Genomic DNA, 18,869 nt, shown 5'->3' on the forward strand with positions numbered 1-18,869 from the left:
GGCAAGGTAAGATCACCTGTGTACCTTTCAATGCGTTATCCAGAAAATCAGATTGTGTCCTTCTCAAATGAATGCACGTACTTTGGAAGAGAGTAGTTCGAGGTGGAATTTTCTATTCAGGTTTCAAAAGCTCTCTAGGAAATCAGGAGCCACAAGGTAAGAACCAGTAAGTATCAAATTAACCTTTTAGTTAAATGCCCCTGACTCACAGACAATACCAATTATTCCAGCTAGCTCACTGATAATCTGGTTACCGACAAGAAGAAAATCAGAGGAGAAAATTCAGCCATTCAAGAAATAAACCTTGGCACAGCTTCTCTGTAACACCGAAATATTGCTCCTTTCTACACAATGCTTTTGCACCTGCTGGCATGCAACCGGGGAAGGAGGTATGGATGAAGTGTGTGTATGTGTGTGTGTGTAATACCAGACATTTCAGGGAAAATTCTGTCCAGCAGAATATACACGAAACATGTCTAATATACTAGTTCTCTACCCTGATTCTTTTATTTTTATTTTTTGGTAACTTTTATTTCCTGATCCTGATTTAATGTAAAATGTAATGTTTTCTGTGATGAAGGCAGAGTCAGCGGGTGGATATGGCTGGAGGCTAATTTCAGCTTCATGGGAAGGAAGCACTCTAGACATTAAAGTTGCCTGAAGACAACTGAGTGGGACTTTTTGGACCAGGAGGTGGCCTGGTCTTGCAAATATTTTCCCCCAGAAGCTAAATGATTATCTGTTGTGACGCACTGCCCCTTCCAATGCCCAGGAATTCATGTTCCCAGAACTAGGCCAATGGCAGCCCTCCTGCCTCTCTACTCCAGGTCAAGAAAGGCACAAGGGAGACCAGCAAATAATACTGAGGCGGTGCTTTGGATCCAGAAGACCTTGAGGTACCAGGAGAAGAGTACTGACAGCCCCATCTGGCCAGTGGGGAAGGTGAGGCACGGAAAGAATGATTTGACACTTTCAGCAAAGGTGAGAGGGAACCAGGACCTTAAGGGGGAACATTCTCTTTTTCCTTGTGTGAGGGAGGAGGGCAAGCTATACTACCAACCATAGCGGCCACAACTCTCCACAGCAAAGCGGCAAGGCTAACCACCACAGATTACCCTGAGGGCAGCTGGATGGTTCCTTCACCAAGGGAACCTAGCTCCATGCTCGCTGGGCCCGCCCTCGGGACTGCACCCAGGGCTGGAAACTGAGGCAGGATCGGCCTAGGCAGGCACATAAGGTAGGTAGCTCTGCTTCATAAGGCATGGCTGCTGTCTTTTGAGAAGTGGGCTCCACACTGGGAGGTAGGCATCAGACACGACCTCCCCTGAAGCTACCCTGCAAGAAAACAGAATCGGGGGGAACGATGCTGCCTAGGGAACTCATCACCCCCAGGAGCTGGGGGCTTCCACTACAGCCAAACAGCATCACCAAACCAACCGATTTCTTGTGTCGCTGGGGAGAATAAGGGGTGGGGGGGACACAAATGGATCATTATTTGCAGATGATTGTCTAACTAGAAGGCCTAGGGGAATCAACCAAAAAACTACCATAACTGAAACCAGAATTTGCTCAAGTGGCAGATTAAAAGTCAAGCATACAAAAACCAATCACTTTTGGCGTCCCTTGGTGTGGTCTAACACCTTGGAAGAGCTGTGCTTTTCTGCGAGGCCTCTGCGCTTTGTGCAACTTGCCATTATTTAAAAAGATGGAGGGGAGCCAAGGCCAGGCCACCTCAGCTGCAGACACCAATGTCACCCCAGACAACAATATGTAGAAGGTGCCTAGGCTGACTGCTGCAGAAGGGGACGGCCACCGCTACACCCTCTCCTACAGAGGCCCTCCCTTGCCTCGTCCCCACTCAGCCCTCCTCTCCCAGCTCTTTTTCTATTCCAAGCCCAAAGACACACTGGGAAGCATGGCAAGGGCCGCTGTAGGAGCCTCCCAGGGTGGATGTGGTTAAAGATTGTGCTATATCATTTTCAAATGAAGTCCGTTTTTTTTTTAAAGGCGGTGGGCTGGCAGGTCTCTCTGTCCTCTCGTTGCCTCACTGGTCAAGACCCTGGCGAGGCCAGGGCGTTGAGCTGCAACGGAAAACTCCCCTAGTCTGGTCATAAACGCCAAGGGAGGCCCCTCAGGGCTGAGCCTGGCAGCCTGGCCAGCCCAGGGCGGTGGTCATTTGCGGTCCAGGCTGGCGTGCAGCTGGGCTTCCCGCACCATGCGGTCGAAGGAACGCGTGTTGGTCTCCTCGCGTACCTTCTCTCGCACGTGGAAAGAGGCCCGGGCCGTGGAGCGGGCGGTCTCCAGTGCGCTCCGCCGCTCCCGAGAAAGCTGCTCGCTCCGCTCCAGCTTGCGCCCGATGGCCTGCAGCAGCTCCCGCCGGCGGGAGTCTTCGTCCCTCTCCACCTTCTCCTTATTGGCGCGCTGGGCTCGTTCCTTCTCCAACCGGCTCTGGCCCACGCGCCTTGCCTTCTGCTGCACAGCTTCCTCGGCTGCCTGCGTAGCGTGCTGCAGCCGCCGCTCCCCGGCCCGGGCCAGCGCCTCCAAGTGCGCCTGGTGCTCGCGCCCTTTGCGCTCCGCCACTTCCTTGGCCCGCCGGCCCTGCAGCTCCTCCCGCCGGGCCCGCTCCCGCAGCTCGCGCGCGCGCTGCTCCACCAGCTGCTCGTAGTTCTCCTGCGCGCGGCCCAAGCTGGCCTCTAGGGAACTCCGCAAGCCCTCTCGTTCCGCGCGCTCCTGCCGGGCCCGGCCTTGCAGCAGCGCCTCGTGGCGCGCGCGCTCCGCCCGGCTTAGCTCCCGCTTCTCCCGCAGCATCTGGCCCTCCTGCCGCTGCTTGGTGCGGGCCGCGCGCTGGGCGCGCTCCCTGCGGACCAACTCGGCCCGCTCGCGCCCTTCCTGCAGGCCCTCCTCCCGCTGCTTCAGGTTCTGCTCCTGCTGCAGCTTGCGCAGCCGATCCTCCCGGGCCGCGCGCTCAACCCGCTCCCGCCGCAGCAGGCCCTGGCGTTCGGCCAGCTCCCGCCGCCGCTCCTCGCTGCGCTCGCACTCCCGCTGCCGCCGCCGCGCCTCCTCGCGTTCCTCGCGCCCGCGACGGCCACGCCGCTCCTCCACCTGCGCCGCCCAGGCCCGGCGGCCCTGCTCCAGCGCGCGCTGCTTCTCCCGCTCCTCGCGCTCCCGTCGCTGCTCCGCCCGCACGCGCTGCTGCTCCCACTGGCCATGCGCCGCGGCGCGCTGCTCCAGCAGCAGCCGCTCCTCCTGGTGGCGCGCCAGCATCAGAGCCGCGATCTTTCGGTCGCGGTCGGGCACCCCGCGCAGGCCCCGCTCGGCGCGCACTTGGCGCACGATGCGCTCCACGTGCTGAGCCGTCTGCGGAGAGTGGCTCAGGTCACCTAGGCTGAAGCTGCGGCCTGTGAGCGGCACCAAGGCCAGGGCAGAAGGACGGCCCAGGGGGTTGGGGGCGGAGGACGCGGAGCCCGCCGGACAGCTGTTCCTGGCCGAGGCCCGCGGAGGCCAGCGCAGCTCCCGCAGGCTCTCCCCGCTGTAGGAGGACGACGACGCGCCAGACTCAGAACTGAGGGCGCCCTCGCGCCGGCGGGACAGCGAGTCTAGCGAGTGGCTCTTCCTACCTGCCCGCGAAGCCGCGGGCGGTGGTTGCGTCCGGGCGGGAGATGGGCTGGAAGAGGCCTTGCGGGTGGCGCGCGGCGCGGGCGAGCCCGGGAGGCTGGCGCTGCTGCAGCTACTGCTGCTGCCGGCCGCGCCGGGGACCGAGGCGGCGGTGGCCGCAGTCCCCAAGGGCGTGAAGAGGCGCCGCTTCTCCTCGCGCACGATGCGCTCTCGCTCGGCCCGGCACTGCTGCAGCTTGGCGCGCCGCTCCGCCTCATAGGCCTCGTAAAGGCCGGTGGCCACTCGCATGGAGCGGCCCGGGGCCTCGCGCACCAGGTCTGCCAGGGCCCGTGGCAGCAGCTCCACGGGCTTGACTGCGCAGCGGGCGCAGGCCTCCAGCGAGCGGGGACTGGTCAGCACGTAGCGGCTGCCCTCGGCCTCCGGACAGTCGAAGTTGAAGAGGTCCAGGTGCAGCAGCGGAGACTGCTCCCGCCGACCGCCTTCTTCCGCTGCGCTCGGGACTTCAGCCTTGCGGGGCGCCGCCGCCGAGGCCGAGGCCGAGGCCGAGGCCGAGGCCGAGGCCGAGGCTGAGGCCGAGGAGGCGGCGGGCTGCTGGGCCCCCTGTGCCTCGGGGGGGCCAGGTGCGGCGGCTGCGTCCCCATCCGAACCTTCAGGCTCAGCTCCCTCCTTTTCCTCTTCCGGCACCGGGTCCACCATGGCTGAGTCCTGTCCTTTTGTGGAGTCCCTGTGCAAGACAAGGTAGGGACATCGAGGAATACATGAAAGCAGTCCCCCCCCCCGCCCCATTTACATACCCCACCCCCAACTTAATCAGCTTTGGGATTAGGCTCAGAGGCCCGGTGGGACGTAAACCATAATACCAATGCCCTGAAAACCCAGGCGAGGGTGGAGGGGGGTCGGGGAGAGGGGTAGGAGGGATGAGACTGTGCAACCGGAAAAGCCTCAACCTTCCTCAGCCTGGGTGTGCGGGGCAAGGGCCTGGGGCCCGGCTCCCCAGGGCGTCTGGCCCGCTGGATGCATCTCCTTCCTGCTGCAAGTTAAGATGAAAAGATCGCGGTGCAGGCAGTAGCCGGCCAGGGAGGCGGTGGAGGATTCCCGGGAGGATTAGTGTATTTGTTTGTAGCTTAGGCGGGACCCGGGATGCAGCTTTGCAGGAACAAAAAAAAAAAAAAAAAAAAAGAGAGAGAGAAGAGGCCTGTTCATCCTCAAAGTGCATGGCTGCGAGGACCCCATTTACCTAGGGAAGAAGTTTATTTGGGATTAGGCTCAGAAGCCCTGTGATTTGTATGATTAAATTTACATGATGTATATTACATGATTGCCCCCTGCCAAAGGAGACCCAGGCCCGGGGCCCGGGGCTGATGGAAGGGCTGAAACAAATGCCTCAATTACAAAAGGCCTGCCCGGGAGAGGTGTTCGATTCTTGTTCTGTCTTTTGGACAGAGCTTGCTGGGAGCTATACCGGTCCCCCTACCCCCCCCCCCCGGTGTTTGCTGGGGATGGAGAAGGCGCCTGGGTCCTCTCAAATGCGCCCGATCTCCAAGTCTGAACGTGCTAAAGGCACCATTCATCCCATCTAAGCTCCGACACCTGCCCCTGGATGCCCTCCGAGTCCCCCTACCGTATCGCAGCGAGGTGGGCTCTGGGGACTCAGCGAGCCCGGCCACGCCAGTGCCCGCAGCTCCCGGGTCTCAGGGCGGGTTCACTCACCGCACGTCCCGGGCTTGGGCCCCGCGCCGAGGGCTTTTGTTCGCAGCTCGCCGCTCGCCGCTCTCGCTTGCGCGTCTTCAATCCCCGCGCCCGCGGGGTCGGATTACTGCCGGCTGCAGCCGCGGTAGGAGCCCCAGCGGCCACCGCAGCCACCGCCAGCGTCTCTCCATGGGGCTCGCACACATCCCAGACGCTCCCTACCCGTGGGAGGGGGTGTGCGACAAGGTCTCCCTAAAATAACGCGGCTCTGCTCCTTTCCCTCACACTGGTTCTTGAAAAAGGAAGCCGGGTTCCACCGCTGCTGCATCCCTCGCGTTCTCTCCAACGGTGAAGGTACCGCAGGTCTGGCGACGCCCCCGGCGCCTCCTGGTGGACGTTCAAGGGTGTTGGTTTGAAGAGAAATACATGTATATTTGGCGGAGATGGATACATATGTTGTTTGGTGCGGATGGAGATCTATCTATCTCCATATATATATATATATACACACATATATATATATGTATGTATATATATATATTTGGGGGAGGTGGATCTATATATATTTGGTGGAGATGGATATATATGTATATATATATATGTATGTATGTATCTTTGAGGGGAGATGGATATATATGTATTTGGTGGGGACGGATATATATATATATATTTGGAGATGGATACACACACACACACACACGGTGGATATATCTGCTGAAAATCCCTATTCCATAAGCACCTCAACTGGGTAGAATGAAGGAATAGCTTGGCTTGTTTCTCAAGGGGACCCTGAGAGACATAGAAATTTGATAGTGAATAATTGCATAGAAATAGGGTTCCTAATCCAAACTATGATTTTATTTTTTCAAGAAAAACTAAGAACGTTCAGGTAGGTTTGAGACAGTCAGAAAATGTGTGACTAGTGTTTAATGTAAATTTGGAGGACTTTCGGGTTCCAGGTAACACACATTAGAACCAATTAGGGCTGTTTGATGAGTGTTATTTTGAGACACCTCCTCCCCACCTTTTTTTCCCATTTGGAGTGGCAGTGGCCATAGAAGACAGATGGGAGGAGGACTGGAAGGAGGAGCTCGGCAGGTGGGTGGGACATGATGAACTATGTTGTTAATAACCTAGCTGCTGTCAGATAGGCAGTGAGAGGCAAATGAAGGATTGAAAACAGGGAAACAACATGATTGGATTTATATTTTTGGAACATAACCCTAGCAACAATGGAGCGAAGGCTTTGGGGGGGGCGGTCAACAGGATGCGGGAAGCCCTGTTAGCTGGACACTATAGTCACCCAAGGCAGGAAAGATTGGGACTTAAGGGGGAAGAGTAGCAGGAGGCTCGGGTCTGGGTGACCTGGGGCATGTACAGATTCCTGAAATAGAAAAAGAATATTCAAAGATAGCTTGGCCCTGGGGGTGTGAGAAGCAGTGAAGGGATAGAGGTGACTTCCTGGAGCAATGAGGTAGCTGGGTGACCCCAGTGAGAGCATGGACCCAGGAGGGAGGATTAGGTGATGGGGAGGGCCTGGGAAGGAGGGGTTCCTTTTTGGACCACTTGAGTGTGAGGTGGAGCTGGCCAGCAGATGGAGCTAGAGTTTAGGACATCATCCCTATATACAATGTTCCTAAAACCAGTAGAGGGAGTGAGATCACCCAGGAAAGGCTGGAGGAGCGGCAAGGGAGGCAAGAAGGGTATTGATGAGGCTGCTCAAGAAGGAGTCCAGGAAGGAGACCAACAAGGACAAGCATGAAAGCCATGGTGACATCAACAAAAACAGCTTCAGTATAGGTATTGGGGTTGATGCTGAAATGCAGGAGGTTAGGGGAAGGTGGGAAAATGAGCATTAGTAAATCTTAATCTTTTTTTTTTCTTTTTTAAGATTTTATTTATTTATTTGACAGACAGAGATCACAAGTAGGCAGAGAGGCAGGCAGAGAGAGAGAAGGAAACAGGCTGCTTGCGGAGCAGAGAGCCCAATGCGGGCCTCGATCCCAGGACCCTGGGATTATGACCTGAGCCGAAGGCAGAGGCTTAACCCACTGAGCCACCCAGGTGCCCCTAAATCTTAATCTTTTAGTGGGGGCTACTAGCAAACATGTTCAACCTTTACACCAGAGGGAGGACAATATCTTCATCCTCCTGGACAGAAAGCAAGTCTTCTCTGACCCGGAGGGAAATTCTATCTCCCAGAGATGTTTGCTGTACACACTTCCTTGGAAAAATGGTCCAGAATAAAAGCCTTTACAAGACATCCAGAAATGCTATGGAGAACTACCCTCAATAGGGAAAAGGCGCAATCAGTCAGGTGGCGAGGAAGAGGTGGGGCTGGGATTTGGACGAGGCTCTATCTGATCCTGAAGGGGCCACCATGCTTTGTGTTTCCACAAGTAAAGTATATAGAGATGTGGATTTAGGTGCAGGTGAGAGGGCAAGCCAACCTCTCCAAACCTGGGTTTTCTCTTTGCACAGAGTCCTATTCCATGGCCTACCTCAAAGATCAATAATGTCTGCTATGTAAATGCCACCTTTGTCACTGAGTAGGGACAATAATTGCTACCTTCCAGAATTGTTGTGAAAACTGGAAAGATATAGGCACAGTACTTAGACGAATGTACTGTCAATAAGCAGTGATAAAATATTTACCATTCATTTTGATAAAACTCATCTTGTAAGTATGGTCAAAATAGAGAAAGAAACAGGTATAGTGTCTGTAAGCTTTAAGGGGAAGCCCCACAAATGTCCCATGTTTGATTAAGGAATGATTCATCAACTGGGAAGGTCACAGAAGGAGAGGACATGGGAAGGGGGACCCTGAAATAGGACACCGATCTTTAGCTAGCCACTTCAGCAGAACTGACTTGGCCAACAGTGTTGGTGGGGGCGGGGGGACAGGTTTCACCACTAAACACCCAGATATCTCTTATCTCTCATCTTGAAGTGCCTTGAACATTTCTGGAGATGGGTTTCAAACAGGTTAAGTACTGATTTCCTTCAGGTTGGGAGTCCTAGCCTGCCCAAGGTCAAAGGTGTTAAATCCAAGTTTATTACGGTACCCAGTAAAGATAGGAGCCCAGTTTGGGAATGCACGCCTGCCCCTTGTGGGTGAGGCAGTGGACACGGTGGTGAGGAAGGTCAGCTTAAGAGTCATACAGACTGCTCATTCAAATGCCAGCTCAACAAAGCTGTATGATTTTTTTAAAAAGATTTTATTTATTGGGCGCCTGGGTAGCTCAGTGGGTTAAAGCCTCTGCCTTTGGCTCAGGTCATGATTCCAGAATCCTGGGATAGAGCCCCAGCAGGGAGCCTGCTCAGCAGGAAGCCTGCTTCCCCCTCTCTCTGCCTGCCTCTCTGCCTACTTGTGATCTCTCTCTCTGTGTCAAATAAATAAATAAATCTTTAAAAAAATATTTTATTTATTTATTTGAGAGAGAGAGAATGAGAGAGAAAGAGAGCATGAGAGGAAAGAGGTCAGAGGGAGAAGCAGACTCCCCACCAAGCAGGGAGCCCAACACGGGACTCGATCCCAGGACTCCAGGATTATGACCTGAGCTGAAAGCAGTCGCTTAACCAACTGAACCACCCAGGAGCCCCAAGCTGTATGATTTGAGACAAGTTTCTTAGCTCCTCTGAGCCTCTCAAAAGAGGAGGCCACAATGGGGACCGTTATTTTGCCTTGCACAGGCCTTTAGAGATGATGATTTGTTAAGTACCCTGTTTGATCCTTTAATATCCTAGCTCATCGGCAGTCTGGGGAGCTATAACAAATTACCTCACACTAGGCAGCTTAAACAACAAACGTTTCTCATAGTTCTGGAGGCAGGGGAGGTCCGAGATCAGGGTGCTGGCAGATCTGGGGTTTGGCAGAGGACTCCTCTTCCAGCCTTGCTCATAGCCAGCCCCTTGGGTTGGCTCCTCATAGCAGAGAGAGAACAAGAGGGCACAAATTTTGTCCTGTCTTTTCTTATAAAGACATAAATCCCATCATGAGTGCTCCATCCTCATGTCCTAATTACCTCCCAAAGGCCCCATCTCCAAAGATCATCACATCAGAGGTTAGGATTTCAACATTCGAGTTGGGGGACACCCAAACATTCAATCCATAGCTCTCACTTAATTTGGACAAAAAAACCCTCCATTTAAATTCGTTTTTCTCAGTGCCCACTACCAACCTCAGCTCTGTGCACTTGGGTTATCCCGTTTCTTCTCAATATAATTCTATTCACGGAACAGGGATTATTCAATCTAAAACTCAAAGTCAAGAGTTGGTAAACTATGATCTGTGGGCCAGATCTACTCACTGGCTGTTTTTGTACATAAGGGTCTATGTAACACAGCTATGCTTATTTGTTTCTATGTTGTCTATACTACTGATTGTGCAACAATATTGGAATTGAGTTTTCACAGAACGGTATGGTTCAGAAAGATAAAATATTTACTATTGGGCTCTTTGCAGAGCAAGCTTGCCAGTCCCTGTCCTAATGACTGAAAATACCTTGTGCCCAGTGATCAATTTATTGCCTTGCACCTCCAAATTCACTCTTCAGGACCTGTTCTGGGAGAGGGGACTTGACGCATTTTCTACCGGACAGCAAGGACGATGCTGAGATTTGCCAGTAGAGGGAGCTGGAGGGACGTTGCAGTAGAAAGGGGCCGCTCTTCCCGGTTGCTTTGGGCTGATTTGTGGTTTTACTGGTACCAGCTGCCTGATGAATGGGCGGGCGACCATCCTGCGACACCCTGCTCCACCTGCATGCCCAGAACAGTCTGTGGCTTGCAGCTGGAGCCCAGGCCTGGGGAGCGCTTCTGAGGCAGACACCACATGCGTTCAACCTTGCATCCCTAGTGGGGCTCTGACTCCCTCTCTCCAGCATCAGTCCATCTTTGAAGATCATTTCCTGCTTTGCGTGGCATCTGTGGAGCAACCCCGCCCCAAACTTCTCTGCCATCCGTGGGCAGCAATCACATCCTTCCCAATGAGCTCTGAATCCCAATTGCCAGGCAGACCTTCCAAATTGTCCTTCCTGAGTACTCTAAGACTGCGTTAGGGAACCCTTGAGAGTTCTCTCTATATCTCTGTTTTTACTCTCCCTTTATAGCTTAATGCCTCCTTTCTTTATATTTTTTTCTTTCTTTATATATTATATACCAGCTTCCTTTCTTTAAATTACCTTATCGTTTCTTTCTCCGGATTAGACCCAGAGTAATACACAGTGTAAAATGTAACCATTCCCAATTCTTGAGACTAAAGCCTGAAAGGGAAATTTAGGACACAGACAAGCAGGTAAAATGTAATATCTGTTAAAAATAAAGTACTTATTTTGTACTTTGTTAGAGTAATAAATGTCTATCACAGTAGGAAATGAGAAAATACAGGGGAAAAAAGGAGGAAAAAAATCACCTGTAGAAAAAGAATTGTCCAAAGACTACCAGCTTGGTTACAACTTGGTGTGTAGATGGTAGGGACTTGTAAGTTGCGGGAGGAGAGGTCGCTATCTGTTTCCGCTCTCACCTACTTAGGGCCTGGTCCACAGCAGACCCTTCTACTGAATGCATCCACAAGAGAGGAGGGGTCCAACCAGTGTTATTTTGTTTGCCATATATACAAGAAAAGTGGTCTTGTCAGAATATTTTGAGCCGTTAAGCCACTTTGATGAGTCACCGGCGTTCAGTATGGTGAACAGGTGATGGTCATGTCTGAGAACTGTCCTGTGGGATAGTGGAGACCAGCCTGCCCTAGACCGTGGAGGTGCATCAGAATGGGAATCTAGAGGGAATCTCACAGTTTATCTGATGGGAGAGAACTCCCTTCTGGAAGAGCCACACCTCATTCCATCCACCGCCCCCCATAGCACCAGAGAAGTGCCCTTGTTCCTGAGTGTGACCATGCACTAGGGGTACTGCCCAAGGGCATTTTGTCTCTGAACAAAATGGATCTGCTCAAAAGAGCTGGCCGTTGTTCACGAGCTGGCCTTGATTCCAGTCTCTCTGCTTGTCCCCTGGGTTGTCTGTTTCTGGGATGAAGCCACTGCTGATCAGCTCTTTAGACCCCTTCCATTTCAGAGGGGTTAGTTACCCTGCACTGGGGCGCTGCCCCAAGGGCAGAAGTCACAGCTTGTGTTCCCCCAGGCCTCTCCCCTCACTCTCTGCCACACTCACACACACACACACACACACACACACACACACACACACACATTCCTTGTTTTAAATGGACAGTCCTAACTTCAGATATTGTGTGCCATTACTCTCATAGGGTCTTAAACCAGTCATCCTGACGTTTATATCCAGATATTCAGAGAAAAGTCATATTCCACTACTGGAGATGGTGTCCCCTTTTTGCACGTTTGTCTTGCTATTGGGCTCCGTTTTACCCATCCACATGGGTCCATCAATCACACAAGAGCAACAGCAACAAAGGCATTGAAAACTTCTTGTTACAAAGCCCCCAGCGGGGCTAGGAAGCCTGGGGATACTGAGAAGGGTGAGACAGGACCATTGCCCCGGGTGCCAGTTGAAGTAACAATACCCAAACATCCCAGAAGTTCCATGAATAGTAGGGTTCAACCAGTTACAAGAGTTGGTAAATGACATAGAAGAGCAATCATGAGGCAGAACATCGTTAATACATTAGTAACAGGTGCATTACTGCAGAATGTCATTAATGTGTAGTAACAGGTGCGTTACTGATTCTTGTACAGCATTAGGTGAATTCTTCAGCCTCTCTGAGTCTGACTCCCTTTCTGGATTGAATCAGTTTGCTAGGGCTGCTGTAACAGTATCTCACAGACCAGTGGCTCACCCAGCAGAAATTTGTTGTCTCATGGTCTGGAGGCTGGAAGTGCAGGATCAAGTTGTCATCTGGCTTGGTTCCTTCTGGCATCTCTCTCTCTCTCTCTCTCTCTCTCTCTCTGGGACGTCTTTCTGTGACTCAGTCTCCTCCTCTTTGAAGACATCATCCCACCCTGACAACCCCACTTTAACCCTTTCCAAGGCCCCATCCTCAGTCACATTCAGAGGTGATGGGGGTTAGGACTGCAACGTCTGAGCTATGAGGGGACATGGCTCAGCCCATAATATTGATGAAGTGGAAACAAGGGTTCCTGGCTATCTTCAGTCACTCAAATATTGATTGAGTGTCTATTGTTTGCCAGGCACTGGGATCACACAGACAGGGCCCCATTGGCATGGGATCTGTGATGGGGAGATGATTATGAATCAGTTACACCAGGGCTGGGAAGGAGAAGGGCTGCTGGGAGAGCATCAGATCAGGTACAAGACTGCCATGGCCTGAACTAAGGCAGCCACAGTAACAGGGAGGATAGAAAAATGTTAAAGATGGGGCCTGGGTGGCTCAGTCAGTTAAATGTCTGCCTTTGGCTCAGGTCATGATCCCAGGGTCCTGGCACTGAGCCCCGCATTGCACTCCCTGCTCAGCAGGGAGCCTGCTTCTCCCTCTGCCCTACCGCATGCTTTTGCTCTCTCTCAAATAAGTAAAAAAAACAACAACAACAAAAAAAACTTTAACATTCTAGAAAAATGTTAAAGGTATTTATGAGAAAGGATCAACAAAATTGGTACATGATTAGGCGTGGGTCAAAATTCCTAGGTTTCTGACCTGGACAACAGATATGCAGGGAAGGTCATAGTATTTGTCGAGTAAGTTCTGGCAAAAATGATGAGTTCCACTTTAGACCTGTTTTTTTAAATTTATTTTAATTTATTTTTCATCATGATAAGTGCAGTTTAATCCCCATCTCCATTTCCCCCATCTCCCACCTACCTCTCCTCTAGTGACCGTCAGTTAGTTTCCTATAGTTAAGAATCTGTTTCTCGGTTTATCTCTCTCTCTTTCCCTTTATTTCCTTTGCTCATTTGTTTTGTTTCTTAAATTCCACAAGTGAGTGAAATCATGTGGCATTTGTCTTTCTCTGGCTGACTTATTTTACTTAGCATAATACTCTCTAGCACCATCCATGGTGTGGCAAATGGAAAGATTTCATTCTTTTTTATGGCCGAGTAATATTCCATTGTGTATATATATCACCTCTTCTTGATCCATTCATCTATGACACACACCTGGGCTGCTTCCATATCTTGGCTATTGTGAATAATGCTGCTATATACATAGGGGTGCCCATATCTCTTTGAATTGGTGTTTTGTATTCCTTGGGTAAATATCCAGTAGTGTGGGATCGTAAGGTAGTTCTATTTTTAAGTTTGTGAGGAACCTTCATGCTGTTTTCCACAGTGGCTGTACCTATTTGCATTTTCACCGCCAGTGTAAGAGAGCTCTTTTTCTCCACATCCTCACCAATGCTCGTTTCTTGTGCTTCCCTTTGGGCATGTTTGTTTATTTATTTTAAAGACTTTATTTTTTTATTTATTTGACAGAGAGAGACACAGCAAGAGAGGGAACACAAGCGGGGGAGTGGGAGAGAGAGAAGCAGGCTCCCCCAACGAGCAGGGAACCCCACGAGGGGCTCAATCCCAGGGCACTGGGATCATGGCCTGAGCCGAAGGCAGACACCTAATGACTGAGTCACCCAGGCGCCCCGCTTTGGGCCCGTTTAATGGCCATAGCCATCAGGTGTCTAACGTAATAGGTGAGATCATGAGTTTCTGAGTCTGCAAATCTGGGTCCAAATCCCAGCTTGTCCATGTCCTTGCTGTGTGGTCCAGGAGAGCAACTCAACCTCTCTGAACTACCATTTGTTTGCTCTAACCTGGCTAGCTCAGTTGGTGGAGCATGTACTCGTACTCTTGATCTCAGGGTTGTGAGTTCAAGCCCTACGCTGGGTGTGGGGCTATGTAAAATAAAATAAAATTTAAAAAGGCTGCTGCTGAGACTTAAATAAGATGAAATACGTTCAGCACATAGCACAGTGTACCTGTGCGCCTGGTGCAGAATAAGCACTCAATAAGTAGCAGGGCGTTATTGTTCCTAAATTTGGATAAGATGATGAGCAAATCCAAGCTTTCTTTTGGTTGATTTCCTTTGCATCTGTAGATTATGTCTCTAACTTAGATTTCCGTTCCTCTGCTCCCTTTGGAAACATTGCCGTCCGCTTATTTTGCCTCTTGTTCCTGGAGGTGAGAGGATTTCCCTGATGCTCTGAGAGAGCAGGGTAGAAGACAGGATTGTTTTGTTTACCCAGGCGAGTTTGAGAAGGGACCTCAACGATCACTTCACCTTCTGACCTCCAGGTGGCGCCGCTCCTCTGCTTAACTCGCGGCTCTGGCGCTAATCCTCTGAAGTGAGAAACCCGGAGGGAAAACACCAAACGGAATCCCTAAAGCCCAGCGGAGTGCTGAGCGCCCTTGAAGGACAGTTTCACAAGGCAACTTGAAGACGGTGCCTTCCTCATTTGGGCTGTAGGAATTGACTCGTACTCACACTTCTCTAAGCAGGCCGTGGTGTTTCACGCTTCCGCCTCTCCGCAAGTACTTTTTGCTGTACTTTTCCCATGCTACTCTGCCTCGTGAACTCCCTCTTGCCTCACGCGTCAGCTCACACGTCCCCTCCTCCGTGAAGCCTTCCCCGATTAGACCTTCATTCTGGGTTGGACACCTCACCACTGTGCTTTCACCACCCCCTGAGCATTGCGTTTGGATGGAGCTACAATTATATCTATATATATTTTTAACACTTTATTAGAACTTCAAATATTAAAAAATGGAATAAGTGATCTAATAACATCAGTCTTGCTGATCTGTAATTTCGGATTTTCTTATATGGTTCCCTCGCTACACAGTGACCTCTGTGAGAGGATCTGTATTTTATGGCATCTGGCCCCATCCCCTGTGCTTGACATAAATATTCAATAAAGATTTGAGGAGTAAGGGGAAGCATCCTTGGTCCCGTTTCTCTAGTCTACTTCCCCCTTTTTCTTTTTGGGAGGCTCTTCCCACCTTGCCTTTGGTCTTGGAGGTGAGCAGGGAGGGGGCTGTGGGCATTGCCAGCGGCACACAGGACTCAGTGTGGCCCTGCTGTGAGTCCCTCCTACACCATGTGACCAAATGTCAACTCTGTCTTTTTTTATGAGCATGACAGATCAATGTCTCTGAGTCTCACTTGCGTTATTTGTAGAAGAATGAAAGAAAGAAAGAAAGAAAGAAAGAAGAAAGAAAAGAAGGAAGGAGAAAGAAAGATAGGAGGAAAGAAAGAAAGAAGGAAGAAAAAAAGCAATAATGCTCGCTTTGCAGGGCTGTTGTGAGAATCAGATAAGATACCCAATAGCTTGGTACACAGTAGGTATGCCACAATGCTACTTTCCTTTCCTGTGGGTTTTATGTTGACTCGAGGGAAATGACTTCATCCTTGGGAAAGAATGGTTGTTGTTCGTTATGCAGCGGGAACAATGACAATGGGAGTCTTCAGGAAACACCGGCTTCCCCTGCCTGGCATGGGAAGTGGAATGTCAGCCTTCCCGCATGGCCAAGGCCTCTGTATCTGACAGGGGAGGCCAGACTGGCCAAGGCAACATGAGGAGGGCAGCAGGCGCCCTGCACTGTGCCTTCCCAGTTCTGTTTGTCCTTTCTTCCTCCTCCATTTATCTGACGCCCAATGTTCTTGAGTGCCTTCTGTGTGCAGGCCCGGGGCTGGGTGCTCAGGCTGTAGTGAACAGACAGACTTGACCATGCCCTCACAGAACCTGAGGTGTCTATGGATGGGGTGGAGGGAGACACAGGTGCACATTGCAACGAGGGATAAGGGTGACGAATGGAAAGTGTGGGCTAGGAAAGCAAATGACAGGAGAATCTAACCTAGTCTGGGGAATAGGAGGGCTTTCTTGGGGAAGTGACATTGCATCTGAGATATTAAGAACAAATGGGAGTTAGCCAGGCCAAGCATGTGGGGAGAACAGAACCTATCCGATCTCCCAGCCTGGGTCATCTCCCCAGGTCCACTCATGCAGTGCCCCATGTGTGTGCCCCACCCAGAGCTCCCTGTCTCACAGCTCTGCTTACTCTGCGTCTCCCCCAAGCCTCCTAGTCTGGAGTTTCCTTCTCACCAAGGAAGTTACCCTTAGATAGCAGCTGAGAAATGTTTCCTTCAAGGAGCACTTGTCTTCTGCTCAAGGATGGTTACAGAGGAACCGTCTTTCAAGAACAAATTCTGAACAGTGAGAATCACAGGTACTTTCTGGCCAATGTTTTAGGGGATCACAAGTGCTCTTTCCTGAGCACAACCTCTGCCTCATGGAGCAATCTCTCTGCTCTCTCTCTATCATGGCATCCCTTAGCTTCTGCCCATCAGAGCAATGTGGCAAGACCCAGAGCCTGTCCTTCCTGATTTGGCACTGCTGGAGGCCAGGGCCCAGGGCAGCCCAGGGGATCTGATGAGGGCAGGTAGGTGTTCTGTTGCCAGGCAACAGGCCCCAGCCCAGCTCGGGGCAGAGAGTGAACTTGACGTCAGCACTGGGTGAGGTCAGCCCACAAAATGGTCTGTGAACCTCAAAAGGAAACAAAAGAGCACCAAGAATGGAGCTAGTTTGCTTTCATTTCCTCTTCTTGACTAGGCTGGAGATCAGGGCAACACTGGCAATGGAAGACGAGATCCTGGATTCCCCCTGTGGATGGAGAAGCACGTTCCCCATCAGACGATAGTCATATTGTTCATCTCTAGTGACCCTGCTGTCCCAAATGCGGTGCTGCTCAAGGACTTTATGTGCAACTTGGTTGTAGACAGCATGATCAAGCATGATGCTCATCTGGGCGGGGGACCATAAAAATAATTGTTGCTAGGATTTATGGGACAGACACTTTTCCCTGTGCCACATACTTTTAACTTTTTATTTATTTATTTATTTTTTAAAGCTATTAGAACTTCTTTTTTTTTTAAGATTTTATTTATTTATTTGACAGACGGAGATCACAAGTAGGCAGAGAAGCAGGCAGAGAGAGAGGAGGAGGCAGGCTCCCCACTGAGCAGAGAGACTGATGCGGGGCTCGATCCCAGGACCCCGGGATCAGGACCTGAGCTGAAGGCAGAGGCTTTAACCCACTGAGCCACCCAGGCGCCTCTACTTTTAACTTTTTAGTGGATGCTCATGGTGATCCTAAAATGTGGGGATTAGCCAGGTGACAGGTGACACAGGAAGAAACTGATTGAGAGGAATTAAAATGCCCAAGGATACACAGCTGACATTGGTGAGACAGGCTTGGAAAACCATCTAAAGCCCTTCACCAGCACTGAGAAACTGCATTCATTCATTCCCCCATTTGCCAGAATTTTACTGAGGTCCTTCCATGTGCCAGGCAGTGTTTGAGGTAAGACAGACAAAATCCTGCCCTTATGGAAGTAAATCCTGGCAAGGAGAGTGGGAAGAAAAAAGTAAACAAATTAAAGAGATAATTTCAGGGACACCTAAGTGGCTCAGGTGGTTAAGTGTCCGACCCTTGATCTCGGTTCAGGTCTTGATCTCAGGGTCATGCGTTCAAGCCCCCCATGAGGCTCCATACTGGGCATGGAGCCTACTTCAAAAAAATCAAAGTAAAGGGAGAATTTCTCAGAACTTCTATCCAAAATGAAGTGGGCTAACAGAGCCATTTGGACGGAATGGTCAGGGAAGTTGTCCTTGAAAAAGGGGCATCTATGTCAGAGGGAGCTGCCATAGGGAAGATCTGAGGGAAGGTCCTTAGGCAGGAGAGGAAACAGAGTACTGGACATTAATGGGTTCTAAGGGAGCTGTCATTCTAGACTGATTTTCAGAACTTGACTGGGATACAGTAAGATCCAGTACTTGGGCTCAGAACAACTACCTAAACAGAGACATGGTAGACCCGTGTACACCGGCCGGGCGGACAGGGGCTGGAGGGTCAGTGATCCGGGAGGGTTAATATAATCTAGAATTACACTCATCAAAGTAGGGCCTAGGGTGGGGAAGGGGATGGATCCTCTCCTCCGAGGAGGTTACGGCCCACCCGGAGATCTAAGCATACTCTGGGCACTGACTGCAGCATAACACACCGAAAGACAATAGTTAGATGGTCTCTGTGGAGGGCAGCCACACCAGGGTGGTGAGCAGGGCCAGAAGACCATTTATTCCAGGTGGAAAGCTGCCTCCAGAAAAATCTAGGATTGGCTGGAAAGAGTTACAAGGAATCTGATTTCTTTTTCTTTTTTTTTTCTTCCTGCTGATAAAATGACTATATGCAGACAATTCCCAAAGCAGAGAAAAAGTATAAAGGAAAAGGGAAAGAAATCACTTTATTCCCACTATCCAGAGGCAATCACAGGTCATATCTGATGTAATTCCTTCTAATATTTTTCTAGGCTTTAAAAAACGTAGTTGAATCAAAGTGCGCCTGTCCACGGTTTTGTCGGTGCCTATGTGTGTGCATAAACTTTGGGAGAAGCGGCAGAACAAGCAGACTGGTCCGAGGCTGGGCTCTGGAGTTCTTAGCCCGGGCTTCAATCCTGACGATGTCCCATATCAGCTGTCTGACCCATCCCATCCCCTATGCTATCCCTGTCACCTCATCTATAAAACAAGGATTATGTTACCCTGCCACATAAGGTTGTCCGAGGTGTAAATGAGCTAGTATTTGTA

At 50.8% G+C, this 18,869-nt stretch overlaps 1 protein-coding gene across 1 annotated transcript; it reads right to left on the bottom strand.

Moving 5' to 3' along the window:
* Positions 1-2,172: 2,172 nt before the first annotated feature.
* On the bottom strand, positions 2,173-4,311 carry LOC111148480 (coiled-coil domain containing 177). The gene has a single exon (XM_022505052.1). The coding sequence runs from the start codon at positions 4,309-4,311 to the stop codon at positions 2,173-2,175; it is 2,139 nt and encodes a 712-aa protein (XP_022360760.1).
* Between the last annotated feature and the right edge of the window lie 14,558 nt (positions 4,312-18,869).

This window comes from Enhydra lutris, unplaced genomic scaffold (genome assembly GCF_002288905.1).
Source record: "Enhydra lutris kenyoni isolate GAN:26980312 unplaced genomic scaffold, ASM228890v2 scaffoldscaffold20, whole genome shotgun sequence".
NCBI lineage: Eukaryota > Metazoa > Chordata > Mammalia > Carnivora > Mustelidae > Enhydra > Enhydra lutris.

Excerpts from the sequence above, each read along its gene's own strand:
- LOC111148480 (XM_022505052.1), bottom strand. The coding sequence starts at position 4,311 with ATGGTGGACCCGGTGCCGGAAGAGGAAAAGGAGGGAGCTGAGCCTGAA.